The sequence below is a fragment of the Dioscorea cayenensis genome, chromosome 6, assembly GCF_009730915.1.
Source record: "Dioscorea cayenensis subsp. rotundata cultivar TDr96_F1 chromosome 6, TDr96_F1_v2_PseudoChromosome.rev07_lg8_w22 25.fasta, whole genome shotgun sequence".
NCBI lineage: Eukaryota > Viridiplantae > Streptophyta > Magnoliopsida > Dioscoreales > Dioscoreaceae > Dioscorea > Dioscorea cayenensis.
In genome coordinates, this window is record NC_052476.1 from 20,755,012 (window position 1) to 20,778,786 (window position 23,775).

Here is a 23,775-nt window from a genome sequence, read left to right on the forward strand (position 1 = left end):
ATCCATGTCCATCTCCACGAACGCTCTCTCTCTCTCTCTCTCCGGTGCCCTTTCCCGACTGCCGGAGCTCGCCGGAGTTTTCCTCCGATCATCGAGGCCGCCGAGATCGTCATCTCCAGGTTCCACTTCCATGGATGACTTGCCTGGCCTCCTCGCCCGTGATTTTGGACTCCGTCCAAAGGGAAAGTCTGCACCGATGGCCCCGCCGGCAGGATCCAGCCGATCCCGCTCTGGATCCACCTCAGAAGGCGTCTTCGGAGGCCCTCCTCGCTTCTCTCAGTCCCGATCTCCTCAATCATCCGACTCCTCGAAGGCCTCGTCTTTGCCTGTCTATGATAAGCCTGTTTACGATGACGATATCTTTGATGGGATCCCTGGAATGAAGAGCTCGACCTCGGCGAAGTACGATGATGTGTTTGCTTCGAATGGGTCGGCTGGGTTTGAGGCGCTGATTCCGGGATTTGGAAGGAGTAGTACACTACAACGGAGGTAATTTTCGAATCAATTGGATTTGAGAAATGGATTATTTGTGTTATGAATTATAAAGTTGCAATTTTTTTTATTTTTTATTTTGATTTAGTAGTGATTTCAGTTCTCATTTCATTCTATCTGCTCTCTTAGGAATACACATATGATTTGAAAACCTCTTATATGAACTCCTCCCATGATCCCATCTCTTGCTGATGAATGTCTGGCTTGCTATTTGATCAATGCAACTTGTATGAATTCTCTATGCTGATTTCTTTGTCATTCTTTCCTTTTTGGATGTGAAATTCTATGGTTCTGTTTGGTTTGAGGGATGTTTAAATACAAACTTGTGTTTTTTGTGTTTGTTTTGAGAGCTCAGTTGAGATTGGACAGAGTCACAGAGATGAAGACATCCCTCCATTTTTTCGAAGCCGTGTTTTTGTTCCTTGATTTGTGGAGGTGGTCTGTCCCTATTTCTCAATATTCCACCATTTGGACATCCACCTCCCCCATCCCTCCATATCTCCTTACCAAACACTACCTGAACGGTTGTAGTGTAGAGCTCCATAAATGTAACTCAGTAACCTAACAAGAAACTCACGTCTATGTCACTTATTGTTTATGTATTTTAGTCCATCACAATGGACTAGTTGCCTTAGAGTCAAAGAAAGTAAATGAAATCTTATTAGGCAAAAATGTGTGCTTTGAATCTTTCTGGTAGATGTACTTTGAAACATTACTAACTGAAGATCATGCTGATACATTATGACCATCTTGAGCATCATGTGCAGAGCCTCACTAGTTAAAAGACTGCACAAAGCTCCAAAGGCCTTGACATGCTAAAGCCTAAACATATTTGAGGCATTCAAGATGATGTCACATAAAATAGCTACATAAATTATTTTTATTTTTACTACTTATTGAAATTTCTATGAGTGAAAGGCCTTGATTATTGCCCAGAACATCGACTGAAACTCTTTTACATTTTCTTACACTGGAATTTGATTTCATTTCTCCTTTTTATGAGGTTGACACCAAACAACCAGCTATATGCTGGTTGTTGTTTAAGAAGAGTTATTATTTCGTTTTATGCCAATCTATCTTTGTCCAGGAACCAAACAGACTTCTTGCACCTAAGATAATATTGGACATGTCAAGCAGTCTACCGCCTTTGATATGGCACTCTTACTCTCTTTCCGTGACAGTAATCTTTTCATTTGACTAGTACTATTACTTGGCCTTTTTTGGAAAATATTCATAACATCCAATTTAACTGTTTTGTGTCAAATCTTAGTGGCATTTGTTAGTAACTATTCTTGTCAAAGTGTAAGTTATTGTTATTTATTTTCCAGTAAGCTGCCAGAGTCTAACTATCAGCGAACATCAGTTCCAAGCTCCAAATCAACTTCAAATGCGACTGGCGATCCTTTTGTAGTCTTAGAAACATCTACATCAGCAAATTCAACCTCTGGGTTATTTACTGACCCTTTGGAGCAGATTAGCAGTCCTATGCGCTCTGGAAGCACAAAGATCAATGCTTCTCCTGCCAGTGGAGGGTTATTTGATGATGTTGATGCTTTTGGCGTCTTCAAGAATTCAACTCCATCATTTACATCAGTAAAGAAAGAAAATGGGAAAGCTGACAGTCATCTAAATACTGTTCAGAATATGGCCCATCTAGATCCTTTTGCTGATTTAGAACAACATACTAAACCTTCATCCAAGATATTTAAGAATGCTGTACCTAAAATGCGTTCCACTGATGGTAATCTAGAGAAAAATCACATGGTTTTTGAAAAGCCTAGCAAAACTCCTAATTCTTTTGAAGACATTGGCAGAAGTCGTTCCTCAAGTTCAGAGGGCAATGTAAAACATTGTGAAAGAAATGTGACCGCTGGTCTATCTCATAAGTTGAATCAACATTTGGAAGCGGCAGATGATGTGTGGCTCAATGTTTCTGAAATCCCTCTCTTCACCCAACTTACAAGTGCCCCTTCACCATCAAGACCGCCACCTCCACTGGATCTTAAACACACATCTACAGGAAAAGCAAGTCAAAATGCATCCCTTGGTATAAATTCTCAAGGAAAACATAACAGATCATTTGATCAATCCAGTCAAAGTTATGAAAATTCTATGCGGAATTCAGGTGCATCACCTATAGAGGAACTTGAAACTTTTGCTATGGGCAGGCTTCAAGCCTTTGCTAATGGTCATGCGAAATTTATTTACAATGAAGACAATTTTGAAAGAAAGTCAGCTGCAGAAGCATCTGCTGCTGCTATGAAGGAGGCCATGGATAAAGCTGAGGCCAAATTCAAACACGGAAAAGGGGCAAGGGAAAAGGAATGCGATGCAAGACCGGCTAAAAGCAGAGAGACCACAGATCAAGAAAGGCATGGCAAAACAATACCTGATCCATTGGATTTTGGATATCATGAAAAAGAACAGAGAGAAAGAGAAGAGAAAGAGAAGAAAGAAAAGAGACTTGAAAAGGAGAAGGAACTAGAGCATGGATGGGACAGGGAGAGACAAGTGGTGGAGAGGGCCAGAAGAGAGGCACAAGGAAGAGCAGCTTCTGAAGCTCATTTAAAATTTGAGAGAGCTGCATTTCAGAAGGCGGCAACTGAAGCACGCAGGAGGGCTGAAAGAGCTGCAGTTGACAGAACTGCTGCTCAATCTCAAGAGAGGACTGCCGCCCAATCTCAAGAAAAGCAGCACAAAAATGAGAATGATCTTGAGTCGTTCCTTTGGTATGGGTGCTCGAGCTAACAGTGCACCTAAACAAAGAGCTACAACCTCAGTAATGATCAATTCAAGATATTGACAGCATTATTTGTTATACTCTTTGCAAGCTGCCATCATGCGATTTTTTATTTTTATTTTTAAGGAAAATTTCTTCGATGCACGAGTACAAAGCAAGGAGGCTTCTGATACAACTCGGAGATCATCTACTTCTTCATCCACCATTCGAAAGGCATCATCAGTGACAAATATTGTAGATGACCTGACTTCTATCTTTGGAGGTGGGAAGTATCTTCCTATGCGATGTCTCTTTTTATTCAACAATAACAAAGTAGTCCTCAGGTAATGTTAATCTTCAACTAATGAAGTTAATTTTGATCCACACATGTAAAAAGGTTCTCCATCTTCTGGAGAATATCAAGAAGTAGAGGGAGAGAGTGAAGAAAGAAGAAGGGCCAGGTTTGAACGTCATCAAAGGACACTGGATCGCACGGTATCAGTTTTCTTATGATGTTGTTACTTGTTTTCCTTAAAATTGAAATAGATACACATTCATTGTTTTCTTTTTCATTCTGCAAAAGCTTCTGTTGCTTTAAGCCTTATTTTTGCTATATCCTTATCCTTGGTTTCTTCTGATGATATTTGTGCAGGCAAAAGCTCTTGCTGAGAAGAATGAACGTGATATGCAAACTAGAATGGAACAGGAAGAAAGACATGTAAGGCATCTGAACCCTTATTGCGTTAGATTTGCCCAATTCTGTGCACTGCTTACAAAGCCCTACTGTAAAATTCTCTGTAGTGCTTGCATAAGCAGCATGCTGTACAACTTAGGTGAGATTATATTGCACTTGAATCTTGTTGTGGTTAAAGTCCTGGTCAGGGCGCATCATCTGATACAATCTGGTGAATTTCATGCTGTGCTATATGCGTATTCGTCTTAATTCAAGAGAAGCTTCCGTAGCATCTTTGTGAAAATGTTTCACCTCTTTTTATGTTATTCACTATGATACTATCCAATGTACAGGACACTTAGATATTCACCCATTAAATATATAAAACTAGTTGAATGGTGTTCATTATGAACCACAACTCTTTCGACCATTGGTATAGGTCCTACCAAAAAGCTTTTCTTTAACTTCTATTTCTTGCTTACCTTTCTCTTTGCTGATTTCAGAGAATTGCTGAAACTCTGGATATTGAAATAAAGAGATGGGCAGCTGGGAAAGAAGGCAACCTGCGTGCCTTACTCTCAACATTGCAATATGTGCGTTTGTGTTCTTGCCTTTGTGTAAAATTTTCCATCATCCTTTTCAGGTTAACTGTCTTGAATTTTTGCATGAGCTGTTGCACTGTTCATTCATCTTCTTTCCACTGAGTTATGTCATTTAACACAAACAGGTGCTTTGGCCTGAATGCGGTTGGCAGCCTGCTTCTTTGACAGATTTGATTACATCTGTCTCTGTAAAAAAGGTATACAGGAGAGCAACCCTGTGTGTCCATCCTGATAAGGTACAACAAAAGGGTGCAAATCTTCAACAGAAATACATCGCGGAGAAGGTGTTTGATATCCTTAAGGTATTTCTTCACCTATGGACAATTCCGTTGTAACTTACCTGCTTTTATTTCAATTCATAGTGATCCGTAATTCATGCAGATAGCGTTGGTACCTTCTTTTCATGCATATCAGTCTATATTTAGTACTATAAACATGCAATGTACTAGGGTTCAAGAAATGCCTATGTTAGAGACCAATATTTGAACATGCCCCAAACAAACTTAGTCATGCAATTTGACAGAAAGTTTGTAAGATTATACCTCACTTGGTGTAAGAAGGGTCTTCAATTCACAGATGTATACATCTAGTGTGAGAGTTTAATCTTGTATAAATATGAGTACAATTTGAATCAGGTTCCGAATCTCTTACCTGATGATGTCTCTGCTAACAAATGAATCTCTCAAGCTGTCGAACTACTTTTGAATTGAAAACTATAACCCTAATAAACTTTTTAAGCTTATTTATGAACTCAAAGCTACATGCATAGTACATATTGATAGTAGCTTAGTGCAATTTAATGAGAAACTGGCCTCGAGCAGAATATGATAAATACTTAAGGTTTGTTTGGCCGGGCTTTTCAAATCTTTTTTTCTTTTTGGAACAGGAAGCTTGGAACAAATTCAATGCCGAAGAGCTCTTCTAAGAGGTATCGATAAACATAATTGCACACACTAGCATAGAAACAAGAGAAACAAAAACAATTCGAACACGTACGCCTTCTCGATCTTGTTTTTCTTCTTCCTATTTTTATGTATGTTGTTGATCATTCAAGGTCAGTAGTTCTCACATAGAAAGAGATCCTTAATGAGTGTAATCATGTAAATCAAATCCATTGTAGTGTACCAGAAGAGGTGCAAAGCAAAAATATTGCTTCAGTATACTTTACATTATAATAATTAGCAACTAATTTTCTCAAGTTTTTAATCACTTCCTTTAAAATTAGCCCCTTTTTTTGTTAATATCAAACATTAGAATTCCAAAAATATCAATTTTCAACTTATAAATGAGGGTGGTGTATTCAACCTATGATATTATGAGATTTTTTTATTTTTAAATTTTTTTGCATGTATACCACTGTAACACTATAAAATTAGAGTTTGAGAATGTTAAGTATAATTCTATTCTCTCAAATTTTTTCTTCAAGGGTATAAATATAAATTTATATTATAAAATGGTTAAAAGTTGTCATAAAAATATATGTAACATCATAGAAACTTTAGGAGAGTTTATGTGTAATTTCAAAATTTTGGAGGGTTATATATATAAACTTTCTAACAACTCATTCTAATAATTTTTTTTATCTGGGTCTTAGACAGTTGGAAATGAATTAAAATTATAGAAAGACTTACTTGACTTGACCCAAAGTTCATTGTCAACCAACTCTTGAATATTAAAAAATTGAATTTAAAACAAAATTTACACACCATTTTCTTGCATCTTCAATTATAAAATATGAATATTTATTAAAAAAAAATAATTATTAAAAAAAAGACATGTTGAATAAGTCTTACAATAAGTCAGTTTGATAGTCAATAACAAACCAAGATTCCTCTTAAATGTCCATAGTGCACATGGTTTTGACCATATTTTTATATTTAAACTCATTAAATATATATATATAAAACTTTTTAAAACACTAAATACTTTATTTTTATATGTTAATTAATGTTCACCAAATTCTTAGAAAGTTAGGAAAGAGTCCCTCTCTTTCTTAGCTTTCTAAGAGTACCTCAAATGCTGTTTTTTAAAAATATGGAAATTTTCTATTTTTAGATAATTCATTTTAAAAACAATAAGAAATTAAGTACAAACTCTTATAATAACTTAATTTAGCTAAGAAATAACTTTGAGATTTGAAACTCTCTCTCTATATACACACATGTTTCTTTGAGCTATCTTTGTCTACATTAAAATAGACATATATATATATATATATATATATACATATATATTTCACCTCTAAATTGAACCTCTAGAGGAAAAAAAATCAATTTTATGGAAAACCTTTGTAATTAAATAATAAAAAGTTCTCTGTTTTAATGAACAAACTTTCCCTTATTACAAGATCGACACCTTTCCCTATCTGTCTTTATATATATATATATATATATATATATGAATATTACATTTCTCTATCTACATTAAAATTAAATAACTTTAAAAAGCAGACATAAAAAAATTAACTAAAACCATATACTCCTTTTTTTTTCATTTATTCAAATTTAGTCACGTCCCTACATGATATATATATATATATATATATATATTCATTTTCAGTAATATAATTCATACATGAACTCTTAATTTTAATTTTTTAATAAAATACTAAAATATACCTAACACCGACGATGAATGTGAGCTCGTAGGGGCAAAGAAAGTGAGCTCAAGGGGACAGAGTAAGGGTTTGAATCTTTCCCGTGTCAGATCATTTATGATCTTCACGCACTATCATGTAAGGGCCTGATCTATTTATAAACTATTCACTGGCCTGCGTGTGAGTCCCTTATATGAGAAACAGTGGTTTCACCTCTCTTGTAGGGCAGATGAATTTTTTTAGGTGATATGCAAACCATCATAATTGATGCACTTCGATACCTATTTGTTCATTTGACAATTTCTTAAATGGGTCTTGTTGTCTATTAAAAAAAAAAGGTAAGCTCACCTTAATCCACCTAAATAATTTTATAATTTTATTTTAATTTATATTTAAATGTAAAATTTTTTAAAAATCCGAAATATTAAGAACATTTAAATTCGAAAGCTTTTTAAAAACAAAATTGAAAGAGTTGGAGTCGCATGTTTCTCATTCCCTTTTTTTAAAAAAATAAAAAAATACATAATTATCCATTCACACCCTTCAAAATAAATAAATAAATAAATAATAAAAATAAAATAAAACAAAAATAGTCAAAGCCCATGGGCTATGTTTAGAGAGAGAGAGAGAGAGAGAGAGAACCCTAACCCTCGTTTTCGTCCCTTCTTCCAAATTGGGCATCTTTCTCTTTCCCTCTTTGGCCCGGCCCAATAAAACCCTAGCCTTCGGTTTTGCTCCGAATTTGGGGGCGAATCCTTGGAGGAAGCTCAGCAGGAGGAGCGAATCGAGGGTTTCTGGATTTCAGTTTCAATTCAATCTCGATTGCTCTTCGGATTGCTTGCAAAACATGGGCCTTGGTACCACGGATCCGGCGGCTGATGATGCTGCCGGAGAAGCTGTCGCCACTGCTTGCTCGATCTGCCTTGATGCTGTCTCCGCCGACGATGGGGCGCGCTCCATCGCTAAGCTACGTTGTGGCCATGAATTTCATCTCGGTTAGTTTTAGACCCTGGCTTGTGTCTTTATTTGTGCTTTTCCTGTTGTTGGACTTGAGAAATTATGATGTTTGTTTTATTTTTATTTTTTATAAGGTTTTGGTGTTGATATTTGGGTTAAAGTTTTGATTTTTGTTTAATTTTTGGTTTGATATTTGGTTGCTTTTGTGATTTGGATTTGTGATGAGTTATTGTGGAGAGATTTGGATTGTCTTTGCGTATAGATAGCTCTGCTCACGAATGCGGGGCTTTTTGCTTTGTTGTATTTTTTTTTCAATGGGAGCAAGATCATCACTGGTGAATAAAATTTAGATCTAATATTAAAGTTAGGGTTTTCTTTGGTTAATGAATATGGGATTTCTCATCAAATCAAAATAAATAAATATATTATATAATATAGTATAATATAGTATAATATAATATTAAAGATGGACCTTTTGATTTAGTGAACGGTAAAAAATAGTGTGAAGGTTTATGTAGCTCTTTTTTACCATCTTTATTTCATTTTCTTTTCCTGAAATTTTATTTTTGGTTATTCATCAACCCTAAGGCTCAATGCTTTTTACCTATCTACAATTTGTGGTAAGCATCATATGCCAGGTAGCAGTTGTTAAAAGACTGAAGTTGGAGCTGGCCTTTAGGATTCTGAGATGTTTAATCCATATTTAGATCCATTGAATACCATGGATTGGAAGTGTAGTTTCCTCTCCTAAACATTTATTAGGTTAAGTGCTTAAATGATGAATTTGTCTTATGGTATACTGTAAGGTGACCATCTTTAACTATGTAATTTCTCACAGTATGGAAATTGGAGCAGTTTAGTGGTGCGAGGGTTCTTTCTTTACTTATGAGAGCTAGCTTAGGTATAAAATTAAAACTCTTTTTTATGTCTTAGAAGCATTTATAGATTTTCAACTTTGTCAAACATTCCCATACATATGTATGTTGTGGTATAATTTATATCATGTGTTTTTTGTTGTTGTGTTGGAATTTTTTATATCATTTATGATTTCAACACAGCAACGTCTCTATAGCTTATTTCTCTTTTTGCAAAATCTTCAGATTGCATTGGTTCAGCATTCAATGTTAAAGGAGCAATGCAATGCCCAAACTGCCGGAAAGTTGAGAAAGGTAATTGGCTATTTGCCAATGGTAGTCGGACATTGCCAGATTTTGGCATGAGCTCTTGGCCAGAGCTTAGCCTGGATGAATGGCGACAGGATGAAGATCTCTATGATCTTGGTTACTCAGAAATGGTGAGAACATTTATTGAATATGTTTACTGTAGTAGCATGCAGCCGAGTTGAATGTGTTTTCTTAATAAAAATTATTGTATCTAACATTCTGCTTTTATTTTGTGAGATCATTTATATACTTTCCCCATAAAAATTCATCAGATACTATTTTGTGAATGTTCTTTGTTTTCTTGGCATATTTCATATTTGAATTCACAATGGTTCTTAAAATTATTCATTGTCCTTGTTTTTAAGATTTTTCCCATGAAGCTCTTGTTTGGTCCCCAATCCACCATAATTTTGTGTATTAGTAATACAACTGTCACCATTGTCCTTTAGTTATTCTGTGTCCTGTACCTATTTGCATTATTATAATCTGTCTCCATTTTGAACACCCACCTTTCATTTTTTTTCTAGTTGCGTTTTACATATATATATTGACCCTTTTTTTGTATGAAATTGGGTTTTTCTCATGTGACTGTACAAACTAAATACGTGAGATATTTAGTACTGAAGAGGAATATACTCAGAAGCTTCAGGCCTAGTTTAATTGGTGTATAGCTTTACTTGGAATAACATGGGGTATCCCTAGTTATTTCGGACTAAACAATTAAACAGAATAAAATGTAATGGGAATAAAACTTGAGACAAGTTAGGGTAAAACTTTCACCTTCAATACGAATTCTCTTTCTGCTTCTATTCCAATGTATACCAACTCATTCCAATCACAGCCAAATGCCACCTGAATGAGTAACAAAGGACCACATTAGAAGTGAAACATGTGCTTTTGATGTAAATTTTCAAAGAAAACTGGTGCGACAATTTTATTTTTGTGTGATTGAACAAAGGAGATTTTCTAGTATTAGGTATTAGTTGATAGGAATTGGCTTGGGCAGCTGTTTCCATGTTTGTGTAAAATAAGTGTGAGATACTTGCCCTTCTGAGCATTTTATTTCTACTATAGATCTCTATGTCAACCCTTATAACTTTATATTGTTGGATAAACTAGGTTTGCTTATGGAGTAGCTGTTAGTAACTAATAAATAGTGATGCTGCTTGCTGCTAAATTGGCATGGTATTTACTATGCCTTTTCATGCACTATGTACAACTTCTGATTGGTTGATTAAGTCCGACATGTAAATTGGGAGCCAGTGACAATTATTTTCTGGGAAATAGATACATTGACTCTTGAGAGCAAAAAATCAATCGCTGAAGGTGATTATGAAATATAGATTATAAGAGATGATCAGCAACTCAAGTTTTCTTTCTCATTTGTTCAGAAGTGTCATTTTTATTGCTATGATTTCATATTGTATATATAGCTTGCTCATTGTTTTTTCTGGTGCTAAAAGGGAATCTGCCCTCTCTCTCTCTCTCTCTCTCTCTCTCTCTCTCTCTCTCTCTTCTCACTGTGTTTTGTCTATTCTAAGCTACATTTTCTTGTGAGATATAATCATTTGTTACATCATTTTGTTGCCTTACCTTTACATTTGTTTATTTTCGCAGGCATTTGGACTTCATTGGTGCCCATTTGGCCGAGTAGCTCCACTGCCCACTCCATTTGAGTGAGTGCCATTAGTTCAATCTGCTTTTCAGTTGTTCAATTGCTACAGAAATGGTTTAATGCGCTGCACTTTTCAAAACTTTGGAGGCATTGTTAATTTACAGTGTTGTCGATTTACTCAATTTTTTAGAGTGTCTTCTGGCTGCCAATACATTAGTTGACCGATGCCATAGATATTATTGAGATTATTTGAGCCTAGGGTATCCACAGATTTCCCTGAGAGAAGTTGATCTTCACAAATAAGTTCTGGAAGCCAACATATTGATTGCTAACCAGTAAGGAAATGCTTTCAACAACAAAACTTGATCATTTATTGGATGTCTAAAACTATTTTGTGGGACAGTCTTTTCTTTGGTTTGTTTTTTGCCGGTGTGTGGGGAAGTGAAGCAGAATTTTTACACTGATTTGATATTAATTTGTTAGAGATTGATTCCCTATTAAAGTTGTGTTCTTCTCTTAGGATATTGGTTGATTTTATGTATATGATGGGATTATTTGTTCAAGAGGTAACTTTGAGTTTTCTTGTTTAGTAGAATAACAACAATGGCATTGTCTACACAAATCATTTGGAAACACTAGTTAGGGGTAAACAAAAACCATGCACCTCACATCCACACTGATCCATTAGTAGATACATATTTCTGCCATCATAATTACATTACTTTGTTTATGATTATAGTGACATTTTATATTCTTTTTGCAGAGAAGGAGAATCCTCTCCACCAATTACTTGTATGTATTTGCTTTGCCTACCAACATATTAAGATAAAGTGCTCTTTGAAATGTTCCAACCATCATTGATCTCTTGCTTTGCAGTTCAAGAGCTTTTCCGGAACCATACTATACTTATGGAGCATCCGGCTACTTCCTCAACAGCTCATGTATGTCCATATGTGGCTTACCTCCATCCTCTTCAACCATCCTCTTCATCAAATCCTCACATTCCGTCTGAATCTTCCATTGATGGTCCTCCTGCGTATCATCAGCCCTGGGCTCGGGTACCTGCACCAGCAAATGTCCAGAATCAACATGCTCTTTCCGCCAATGAACTTCATTATCATGGTTGGGAACATCATCCTCAACACTCTATACCTACTACCCTTACAAACACTGCTGATCAAGCTTCAGTTCCTTCTGCAACAGTTAGGGTTAATTCTGATGGTCCACCAAGGACAGGATCTCTCGGCCACCCTTACATCCTTGCTCATAGGTACATCCCTCGGCTAACTTTCCTTGAAACCGTGCTCGTTTTTTATGACACTAACCCCTCTTTTACTCCGTGCAGCTCAGTGTCTAGAACCGGAGGTCCATTTGTTTCCCCATATCCACGGTATGTTAATAACTCTCGAGTCCAGGGCCATGTCCAAGATCATCATTACCTACATCACAATTCAACGGCTGCGCATGGGCCTATCTCGGGTGCACAACGAGGTGCTAGGAGTTTAGCTCCCATAGGACCAGCCCAACTCCAGCCACCCAATCCCAACAGCCTATACCTAGTTACGTCCACCGGATCATCCGGCCGGAGCATTCAAGAAGTGGAAAACACCGGAGGAAACCATCTTTACGCATGGGAAAGAGACCTCTTTGCACCCTTCCCATTACTGCCATTAGACAGGGAATCTGGTTGGTTCAGTCATCCCCACACCGGTGCATCATCAGACCCGAACAGAAGAACAGGATCATGGCATCAACACAACGCCGAGAGACCGAACTCTCGTGGACGAACAGACGGTGCCTCACATTGGCAGAGCCATAGCAACCGGCATCATTTTATCTGAATATCAAATTGAATTCGATACTTTATGAAAAAAAAGAACTGTAATTTATTTGTAAATGCAAACTGTATGTGTAACTTTGCCGGGTCAGGTCCTCTTTGATGGCTGCTACTCAATGTTCATCTTCTGACAGGATTTTCTCTGGCTGAATGAATGCATGATCTGGCTTCCTGTATTTTTTTTGAGACTCTGGAAGCTAAGAAATAACTTCTTTCATGTTTGTACTTGTAATGAGATATTACATTTGCATACTTTCGGAATTCCTTTTTTCTTCAGATTGAAAAATTATTGCCGGGAAATAGTTTATTATTATTATTATTATTATTTATTTATTTATTTATTTATTTATGAGGCTATTTTTGTGAATACAGGATTCTCCTTTCTTTCTTGTTAGGGTTTGTTTGGTTGGAGATGTTATGACTGTTCCCGGATTATTTATAGGGTAAATTGTTTCTGAGTCCTGGGTTTTTTTTTTTAAAAAAAAAAGGGCGTTTAGTCCTTTTAATCTTACAAATCCCTCTGAGCCTTTAGGTTTTTGTAATTCTTTATTAATCCTTGTTAATGGCCGATCTCAATTCCAATTCTAAATATCAAATTCAATTTGACATGGCACCGAGAAAACTCCCATTGGCAGAGCCATAGTAACAGGCATAAGTTTCTGTTTTCTCTTTTTTTAATTAATAAAAATGATTTTTGTTAGAAATAAGATCAATAATATTATTATTTACATTTTAATATTATGCATTTAAAACAATATTAAGATCTATATTACAAAAGTAAAAAATTAATATGAGACAAAAAATTCTAAAATATTATGCATTTAAAAAAATATTAAGATCTATATTACAAAAGTAAAAATTAATGAGACAAAAAATTCTAAAAGAAATTAAATAGCATGGAAAGAAAATCCACGTAAAATAATAGTGGCGTATTATAAAATCCCATATATATATATATATATACTGTTCAAGCACCCAACTCTAAGATTAACATGCAGTTTAGACGAAAATAAAAAATTACCTCCTAGCAAAGATACTTCATACATCTTTTTAATGTCAACTAAAAGATTTTATAAAAAAAATTAAACAATAACATTTTCTCTTCGCAATAAAATTATAATATTTATAAAAAAAAATTAAATCTATGTCAAACAATAGTAATGTATTTTAAAATCTAAAAAAAAAAAATTATACTTCGAGCACCAAATCTTAAAAACTACATCCGTGCAAAAATACTTATATATATATATATATATTCAACTAAAAAAATAAAGAAATTAAAAAGTAAACCATAACATAATCTCCACCCTCCATTTGCCTCCCAAAAACCCAAAAAAACACAATAAAATCTCTTCTTTTTTTTCTTGTCCCTTGAAAAGCATAAAAAGCCTAATCCTATCATTCCTATGCATTATTTCACAGGGTATAATCAGACATTTTCAGATAATCAAATCATAAGTCAGCAAAATATATAAAAGGAACAGACCCACAACAAAAGGAAAAGAGTTCCTTTTTTAGTATCATATGATTCATATCTCATGTTATACAACATGCCATAATGAATAAATAAAGTCATCACGGTCATCCTAAATAAAAACCAGCAAAGTAGTTAGTAATTAATAACTAAAAACTTCCCAATTAATACATAATTGTTCCTAATTGTCTCAGTGCCCCAAAACAAAGCTAATTCAATAGAGTCATCATCTTTTAATTGCCTGCAGCTTCAACTTCTGGGATCAATCTCAATTCTCTGCGGTACCAATTTCTTGACTGCCCTCAGGTTTCGCCTGTCAAAATAAGAAACAATCATTTAAAAAATTAATTCATCGCACAATATATATATATATATATATATATGATAATATGTTTTCTAGGGACGTCCAGCTGTTATTTCATTACTAACTCCAGAGATGGGTTTAGTACAGGATTATATTTTTAACAAAACCATTAGATAATGATCTAATGGTTGTTGTGGGACGACCTCCCTAAATTACCGGTCTTATATATATAGATAAAAATAAGTGTGGCATTTGATCATACAGCAGGGGATCTAGAGAGTGATCGGCTCTTGCTCCGAGCAGGGCTCTTGCTGGGTCGTTTGTTGCGAGGGGGCTGCAAAACAACTGGTTAGGTGGACATTGAAGTAAAACAACAAAAAGATTGGCAATAGAACTTACGGAAGCAACAGGAGATCTGGATCGGGATCGGGATCTGCAAAAAAAGTTCCAGAAACAAGAGAATTCAATAATCCACAACTTTGGCTTTTAACGCCTTGATCCAAAAGCACCGAGGCCACTTCCACGTTGGATATAACCGCAGAGGAAAGCACAAATGTGAAACCATAAAAGTTCAGCAACACCATTGTTTTAAAACAGAATGAATTGGTAGTAATTTCTAAAATTTGAACAGCTACCAAGGGCCAATATTCAAAAGAAGAAATAGTGACAAGTATATCATGTAAATGAAGCTGTGGCTAATGCAAATAAACTTAAGGTGCAGAAGTTATCCATATTGAAGTTATCTCTAACTGTACCATTTAATTCCACATCACAACTCTCCTGGGAGCAATGCCTATTAGCAAGGTGAAATTCCCCTATCGCTGACTTGCGCATTCCAATTCCACTTAGTTCACTGTTATCCAGCGCTTTAAAAGCAATCCATCCCTTCTATTTTTCTCTCATTCCGCTCCTATTGGGATTAGGCGTAATACACAAAGGTATGACAATCATGGTAAGTTTTGGTTTCCAAAGCTGCTCATTTGTGAAACAGCATACCTCACACAACCAAGGAGCTCTATCCATTTCCATTGTATCCTGATCAAGTTCCTAAAATGCAATCCCCAGATCGCCGCATAAGCCCTTATCTAAAGATAGAAAGAAGGAAGCATTAAAACATTGACATAATTGGACAGTACGGAAAATCTGTGTGCTCAACGTGGCTCTTACAGGACCATCTCAACTGGAATCATGCAGGAATGCAGATACATAGCAGGAAAAAAATGCCAAAAGAGATTGATTAATGCATCATGTCCTGCCATACTGAACACATAGAGCCATGCAGAAGTGACCCATCAAAACAAGTTGCACAGGTATACTTCTCAAAACTCAAAAGTCATCAAATAAAAATAAAGTACATGTCCATAGGATCTAGAAAGCTTCTCAATCACATAAAATTACTTGGAATAATAATAACAAAATAGCAGTTTAAAGGACTCAAATAAGAATGAAGTCCTTTGTTAGGTCACAGACTTTCAGAGTTGTTGATAATGGCTCTAGTAAATACTTGGGGACAAGACTTCATCTTGTATCTAATGAACAAGCTACATATTGTAAGCAATTCATGCTCAAGTAAATACTCAAGAGTTTCAGAGTTGTTGATAATGGCTCTAGTAAATACTTGGGGACAAGACTTCATCTTGTATCTAATGAACAAGCTACATATTGTAAGCAATTCATGCTCAAGCTTGGATTTTCACATCTAATTGAACAGAATAATTGTATCAGGATCCATAGCTATTTTAACTACACAAAAGCCTCTAGAACTAGAAAGACATAAAGATGTAAAAGAGATGACAAGGCATACCCTGACAATGACGGTCCCCTTGACCCTGAACGGGAACGTGAAGCAACAGATCTAGAACGAGATTTAGACCGACGTGCCGACTTAGCTTTTGGAGATTTGCTGTATAACAAATTTGCACAATGTAGGACAAGTTTTCATCCTTTCAAATCCGACCAGATAATGAAAATTAGATATAAACCAGACCTCTGACTGCGACTGCGACTGCGGCTGCGGCTGTTACTACGACTTCGACTTCTTGAGTAGGAACGGCTGCGACTGCGGCTCCTGGATAAACTTTGTTTGTACTCCTTAACCTGACGCAAGAAGAAAAAAATACTTACACTTTTCCATCAAAAATATCAAAGACAAACCATAAAAACCAAAACACATCCAAAAAAATATAAGTTATTGTACTCTGATATATGCCCGAGAAAATGCATTACGGAACTCAGAGTCATCAAGTTTCCTGATCTGCAGCAAACAAACAAAATATATATATATATATATATATATATATCAAAGACCTAAATAAGTTCCATTAACATTCATTGGTTGAGCAAGAAATTCAAACAAAACCAACAGAATATTAGCAACAAACCGCATATTTCATATCATCATAGTTTGTGTAATCAACAATTCCTACAGTGCCTGCAATATACCAAGACAAAAATAGGATTGCATTTAGCACAGCTAATATCGCTTTTACAAAGAGAAATTGTCAGCTGATCTGCTTGATACACAAGAAATAATTGAACCAAAATAAAATACTAAAATTGGCCAAACCAAAAGAAATGTTCCTCTCCTTTCTCACAAAAAAACAATCTGTAGAAACCAGATTCCTTTTCTGTACAAACTTATGCAGTTAAGAAACTAACCATACCTACATAAGTCTTGAAAATAAAGAAACAAGATGAAATAAAGGATGGATATAATGCAGTATACCTCCAGACTCACTAAAAACTTGGGAGAAGCAAACATCACCAGCTAAACGCATATGGTCCTGAAAATGTGAATGAACTAGAAGTAAGCATAACTAAATTGCACAATAAAAGGTTACAATAAGATAGGAACTGACAAGTGCAACTGATATGTTCATATATATATAGGGAGGTGTTTAATTCCTAATAAAAAAGCAATGTACTTGAAGTCGCATGGGCACTGGATATGTAGGAACTCAGAGAACATTTTGTATTAAACTCCAAATTCGTACTTGGTTGAAAGTAGGTTGCAATACCATGTCCCATTTGAGATACAATTATAATGCCACATCTCCATTGTTGTAACAGATTAGTTATTTAAACAAATATAATTGCCACAAGCAAGATGAGCATCAACTGAGTTGCATCACTGTAACCCACCCATATAAAGCTAAACATAAGAATGTAGTACATGGATCATAAACAGCACTATAGTATTTAAGAAAATCTGCTAGAAGGCTACCTTTAGGTCTTGCCATGAAGCTGAGGACGGAAGCCCCGTAACCCTAACTGAAAGCATACCGTGTCAGTATACAGAAGACTAGAACAACACACAAATATTCCTCAACAGGTATACATAAACATACCACGATATTCTGAGCGCCTAGAAACACCACCTCGGCCACCCCCACCACCTCTATAGCTATGGCGGTCAATTGAAGAAGAGTGTCCTCTTCCACCATGTGCAACTTCCACCTGCACAATAAGCAAAATCCCAAGATGGAAACAAACTCAAAATATATATATATATATACAGGAAAAACAGAGGACAGCAAAGGCATCAAAACCTTAATTAATGGTTCATTGAATATAGCCTTACCCGCAATCTGTGACCATCAAAGTTATAGCCATCCCGACCACGAATGGCATCTTGAGCATCCCGTGCCTCTTCAAACTATCACAAAATACAAACAGTCATATTACTGTATACCAAAAGACATGAGATACTGGTTCCTAAAAAAACATAAAATGACTGTAACATGCTCCTATTATGTGCTTCTATCAAACATAAGCAATTTAAAAAGGCATTAACAACTGTGATGCAATGAGAATAGATTTTCTGTCTAAATCATAAACTGTAGTTCCATTGATTGCCTGGCAAAGTGCAAAAAAAGACAATATTGCCATGAGGAAGACTTCGTTTAGTACATTATGTTGGAGAACAAAATTACCTCAATGAATGCATAACCTGGAGGCCTTGGTGGAACCTTGAGATCAATATCAACAATGGGTCCATACTGCATAGTAAGACATGGCCAGATCAGCAAGCACATCCAGAAGTTTAAACAAATGAAAACAAAAAAATAAAAAAATAAAAAAATAAAAAAATAATCAATTCCCTAAAACCATAGCATGGCACCAGAAAGTTAAATAACTATGATATTATTATTTCCAAACAAGTACACCATGCTCACCACTGTACAAAGCAAGAGATCTCTACTCACCTTTTGCAGTTAGAGACATGTTAACATGATTCTGAAACATTTTACTGAAAATAGGTTCAGAAATATTTTCCAAAAACAGCAGCCCCAGACAGCCATTGCTTACCATGTGTTAAATTCTTTGAGTTAAAATTTCAGGGTCAAAGAACCAAAACTTAAGTCAAAGTGGCATTAGGAAGTCCATTTAAGTAAATGAAGCGTCAAAACGGGTGGCATACAAACCACAACTTTAACAAGACGATGGAAGTTGTGAAGCGATTTTGCCATAATTATTGGTTGAAATGGCAGAGACAAAACTAATCCAGAATGGGAAGGTAAGAAGATTTCTCAAGTAAAAAATAAAATAAATTAAATAAGCAAATGGCATGATCTAGGAAAATGCATTCCTCCAAGGATGCAATTAACATCCATCATAAATTGAACTATTAAAACATTTGACTCTGGAGAATACTCTGCAGGACAAGTCGATGCCAGATGCCTTAAAAGTGAAACCCTGAACAATTCACTAACAAAACTCCTTGTAAAAAAATGATGGACAATTGGTGAGCATATTTTGGGTAGTACAAATGGACCACAGTTCATGAGGAACATCTAGGTATCTTCATTTCTAAAAGTTCTGCAAAAGGATGTTTATCTGAAACTGTCCCTATTTATAAAAATATACATTCTCACAAACACCAAGAAATCAAATGCATAAGACTCTCCTCAAGGTCATCCAAAAATATGAGTGAGGGCATGCCTAGAACATCAAAAGAAACAGATCCCTAAAAGTGTTTAACGTGGAATTTAAACTGATGAACCAAATGCAAGAAAAATCAAAAAGACTAAGGCATCACAATATAGATGAATGAAAACAATAGACCTTGTGAAACAAATCCTCAACTTCCCTCTCACGGATATCACCCGGGAGGTTCCCAACATAAATGGTTCGGTTGCTTCCGCGGCTACTCATGCTTTCTGCATCAATTTACCACATAAAATAAGACAAAGAAATGTTACACTGCAATGCAAAACAACCAAAAGAAGCCAAACTTTCATCAAAACCAACAACCAGCATCCTACGTTCCCTATACAAATTTAAAGAACATCCACACTGCAGCCTCTGAAAAAAAGAAGTCGAGGAATTAAAAGTGGGGAACAAATAATCACACAACCATCAATTTGAGCTTGCACCCCAAACATACAAAGAAAAAGAGAGTTGGTCATGCAAAGCAACCATAAACAACCCAACTCAAAATTTGAAAGAAACACTCAACCATCAATTTGAGATTTTGCCTCAAACAAAAACCCAAAAAAAAAGCTAATCACACAAAACAAGCAACCCAAAACAATATTAAAAAGAATAAAAAAATCCACACTCCATATCCCAAAAAGAAGGGTTTTAAAGAAGAAAAACAACAGTAATCGCCTAACCAACACAAAAATTTCCACTAATTACACAAATCGAGCATAAGCTGCCAAAAATTTTGCAGCAAAAATCAACAATCATGACTAAAATCCTAAAAACCCAGACATGAATTTGGATCCTCAGTGGTCTCAAAAGCACACCACAGAAACAGGCATATTACAAATAAGAATTAAAATCATGTGGCTTGATTCATAATTTGCAAAATTCTTGCAACCATACATCAACCAAGACCAAAAAAAGAAAGAAAGAACCAAAAGGAGAAAATAACTGGAATCACAACTAGAACACAGTGAATCAAGATAGGAACACAACGCCATGTGGTTTCATGCATTATCTAACCAAGCATCACCCAACACAAACAAAATAAATAAATAATACAATTAGAATGACAACAAAACCCCAAAAAAAACCAGAAAGGACCAGAATACCAGGTGCCCTCAGAATCAGACTTCAACGAGCCAACATTAATACTAAAGTTGACAACCTGTGACTTGATTTATTAGTTGTCAATACCTTGCAACAATGCACACAAACATTTAAAAATATAACAACAAAAAAAAAAGTATAACCACTGAAACCCTAGAAATCCAGAAACACAACATTAAACTAATCATAAATACTCTGGAGCTTGACTCATGAAAAATATCTGAAATTTCAATCACCATTCATTTAAACAATGGATTCTGAGAGACAGGAACACCAAGAATCACAACAAAAACACTGGAAATCCATAAATACAACTTCAACACAGAGAATCAAAGCTCTAGTGCTCGATTCATGGAAATATAGATGAGATTTTAATCACTGCTTACCTTAACAATAAATTGTAAGAGACAAGAACTCCTAGGATCACAACTAAAGCCCTAGAAATCCATAAATATGACACTAACACCAATAATTGAGACTCTGGTACTTGATAAATGGAAATAGATACAAGATTTAGATCACTACTTACTGTGGCAATAGATTCCAGGCGACAAGGACACCAAGAATCACAACTAAAACCCTATAAATCCAGAAATACGACATAAACAGTAGGAATCAAGACTCCAGTGCTTGATTCATGGAAACATACATGAAATTACGATTACCACTGAGCTTAACAATGGATTCCAAGAGATAAGGAACACCAAGAACCACAAATAAAGCCCTAGAAATCCAGAAATACGAAAAATCAAGATTCTAGTGCTTGATTAAATAGAAATATATACGAGAACCCTAAAAATCCAGAAATACAACATTAACACTAAGAATCCAGACTCCAGAACTTGATTCATGGAAATATACATGAGATTACGATTACCACTCAGCTTAACAGTGGATTCCAAGAGATAAGGAACACCAGAACCACAAATAAAGCCTTGGAAATCCAGAAATACAACATTAACACTGAGAAACAAGACTCTGGTGCTTGATTAAATAGAGCCCTAGAAATCCAGAAATACAACATTAACACTGAGAATCAAGACTCTGGTGCTTGATTAAATAGTAATATATACGAGAACCCTAAAAATCCATAAATACGACATTAACACTGAGAAGCAAGACTCCAATGCTTGATTCATCAAAACATACATGAGATTATAATTACCACTCAGCTTAACAATGAATTCCAAGAGGTAAGAACACCAAGAACCACAAATAAAACCCTAGAAATCAAGAAATACGATAATAACACTGAAAATCAAGACTCTGGTGCTTGATTAAATAGAAATATATACGAGAACCCTAAAAACCCAGAAATACGACAATAACACTGAAAATCAAGACTCTGGTGCTTGATTAAATAGAAATATATACAAGAACCCTAAAAATCGAGAAATACAACATTAACACTAAGAATCGAGACTCCAGTGCTTGATTCATGGAAATATACATGAGATTACGATTACCACTGAGATTAACAGTGGATTCCAAGAGATAAGAACACCAAGAACCACAAATAAAGCCCTAGAAATCCAGAAATACAACAATAACACTGAGAATCGAGACTATGGTGCTTGATTGGATAGAAATATATACGAGATTTCGATCATCGCTTACCTTGACGATGGATTCCGGGAGGCGATAACCAGGGAACAATGGCTCGAGACCGCGAGGGTTTTGAGGGTGCGAGATTTGTCACTTGTGAAACGGATGATGGGATTATATTGAGGGTGGAGAGACACGTGTCTATGAATAACTGGGCCGTGCTGGGCCAACTTTGAGCCCAAGTCCACATTATACCAGAAATTGGGTTCTATTTATAAATTTTTAAAATATTTCAAACTATTTATATCACGTTCATAAATACAAATCATACCTGGAAGTCACCATGACTGGTGGGTGAGTGATGAAATATCGAACCCCTTGTGCTAGAGTACTATACAGTGCTTTGCAAACATACTATAGAACTAATATATTGATACTGTTTGTCTACTATTTACAGAGATCTTTTGTGGAATGAGTCCGTATTGTCCACTTCTCCAGTGTTGCAAAAACACAAGATTTACTATTATGGGGTTATAGTCATTGAAATATTATATTGGACACGCATAACAAGCCTTAATTGCCCCAGTGTTAGATAGCTCAATATGGTAAATTTTTAAGGGGCCGTTAAGCCATAACTGGTATACCACTGTATATGTCTGTCCCTTTGACATCCTATTATAGGGTAGCGTTTGTTGCTTTTGTCAAAAATAAATAAATAAATACATCATAAATATACAATTTAGTATATAACTAACTCGGTGATTTAGATAAGTTATTTTGAATTTTAATGATAGTATAGGTGAAAAAACACTGTAAAGAGAAATCTATTTTTTTTTTTAATAATACTCGCAGATGTTTAATTTAGAAACAGTGACTCTTGTAATGTTGGAAAAATAAATTAAAATTTAAATAATTTTGGTAAAAAAAAGTATCATTTTCCGTAAAAATAACAAACAACCTTAACCTCCTCACCATCAAATATTTTTTTTTAATAACATAGTCAAGTTATTTGCAACTATTACCCATACAAATTATAATAATAATAATTTCATAGCTCCAAATCAAGATGAAAAAAATACAAACATATTTGTTTGAAGTGATGAAAGATCGGGTTTTAAATAGATGATTTTGAGTTTAAATCATTGTGTATACAAAAATAACATTAGTTGAAAAGACATATGTTCTTTTATACAACTCCCAGTACTTTGTTCTAAGAACTAGACTAATTTATAGCGTGTTGTTCCTGAAAATACTATAAATTAAAGATAAAAAAAAACGAGAGAAAGTATGTATATATATATAACAATATTTATATCCAAATTTAGATGTTGAAACACAAGTACCAAACAATTAAAACATTCATAAACCATACAAGAAACAACATAACATCATAGTTCATAGATCACCACCACCATAACCACACAATCCAAAACTACATTCAACCTTATGAGGACAAACATGATAACAAGAGCCACAATGCAAAGGATCATTCTCAAGACTAGTGCACCTACCACCACAACATGCAAGTCCAAATCCACACTTAAGGCCACATTCCCCACAATGTTGTTCATCATTCAATACATCCTTGCAAAACCTATGAAAACAACAAGTGTAGTTCTCTTGCCAAGGTTTGTTTTCCATATACAACAAACACACACTTGTATCATCGAAACAAGGCCGGCCTCTCCGGCCTCGCACCGCCGCCCGGAGAAACCCTGAGCGTGTCACCGGAGTTGCGGCTTCTCCGTCTATCATTTTGATC

At 35.3% G+C, this 23,775-nt stretch overlaps 3 protein-coding genes across 9 annotated transcripts; 2 read left to right on the top strand and 1 right to left on the bottom strand.

The window, feature by feature from the left end:
* On the top strand, window positions 1–5,565 carry LOC120263669 (auxilin-related protein 2-like). Its single transcript, XM_039271630.1, is given in 9 exon segments — window positions 1–489; window positions 1,821–3,216; window positions 3,218–3,271; window positions 3,359–3,494; window positions 3,609–3,706; window positions 3,864–3,929; window positions 4,388–4,477; window positions 4,612–4,788; window positions 5,373–5,565. Coding segments are annotated over 9 exon segments (2,541 nt in total). The 5' UTR covers window positions 1–4; the 3' UTR covers window positions 5,412–5,565.
* A 2,208-nt stretch (window positions 5,566–7,773) lies between these two features.
* LOC120263978 (E3 ubiquitin-protein ligase RFI2-like) lies at window positions 7,774–12,906 on the top strand. 2 transcript variants are annotated; one of them, XM_039271961.1, is made up of 7 exons: window positions 7,774–8,077; window positions 9,140–9,333; window positions 10,820–10,878; window positions 11,581–11,609; window positions 11,694–11,939; window positions 12,021–12,087; window positions 12,163–12,906. In XM_039271961.1, the coding sequence occupies exons 1-7, from the start codon at window positions 7,930–7,932 to the stop codon at window positions 12,656–12,658; spliced, it is 1,239 nt and encodes a 412-aa protein (XP_039127895.1). In that variant the 5' UTR covers window positions 7,774–7,929; the 3' UTR covers window positions 12,659–12,906. The 2 variants fall into 2 exon arrangements, with proteins under 2 accessions (XP_039127895.1, XP_039127894.1); XM_039271960.1 differs by having other exon boundaries at window positions 7,775–8,077; window positions 11,694–12,087.
* A 1,241-nt stretch (window positions 12,907–14,147) lies between these two features.
* LOC120263979 (serine/arginine-rich-splicing factor SR34-like) lies at window positions 14,148–22,162 on the bottom strand. Of its 6 annotated transcripts, none has more exons than XM_039271963.1 (15): window positions 22,086–22,162; window positions 20,998–21,048; window positions 19,497–19,591; window positions 18,365–18,430; window positions 18,013–18,087; window positions 17,780–17,888; window positions 17,656–17,702; window positions 17,158–17,215; window positions 16,814–16,863; window positions 16,630–16,686; window positions 16,420–16,529; window positions 16,237–16,335; window positions 14,832–14,865; window positions 14,695–14,766; window positions 14,148–14,441 (listed from the first exon to the last, which is right to left on the bottom strand). In XM_039271963.1, the coding sequence occupies exons 3-15, from the start codon at window positions 19,584–19,586 to the stop codon at window positions 14,397–14,399; spliced, it is 912 nt and encodes a 303-aa protein (XP_039127897.1). In that variant the 5' UTR covers window positions 19,587–19,591; window positions 20,998–21,048; window positions 22,086–22,162; the 3' UTR covers window positions 14,148–14,396. The 6 variants fall into 6 exon arrangements, 2 of the variants coding, with proteins under 2 accessions (XP_039127897.1, XP_039127896.1); XR_005537195.1 differs by lacking the exon at window positions 20,998–21,048 and adding an exon at window positions 15,429–15,517 and having other exon boundaries at window positions 14,399–14,441; window positions 14,832–15,342; window positions 22,086–22,159; XR_005537196.1 differs by lacking the exon at window positions 20,998–21,048 and adding an exon at window positions 15,188–15,517 and having other exon boundaries at window positions 14,399–14,441; window positions 14,832–14,949; window positions 22,086–22,159.
* Between the last annotated feature and the right edge of the window lie 1,613 nt (window positions 22,163–23,775).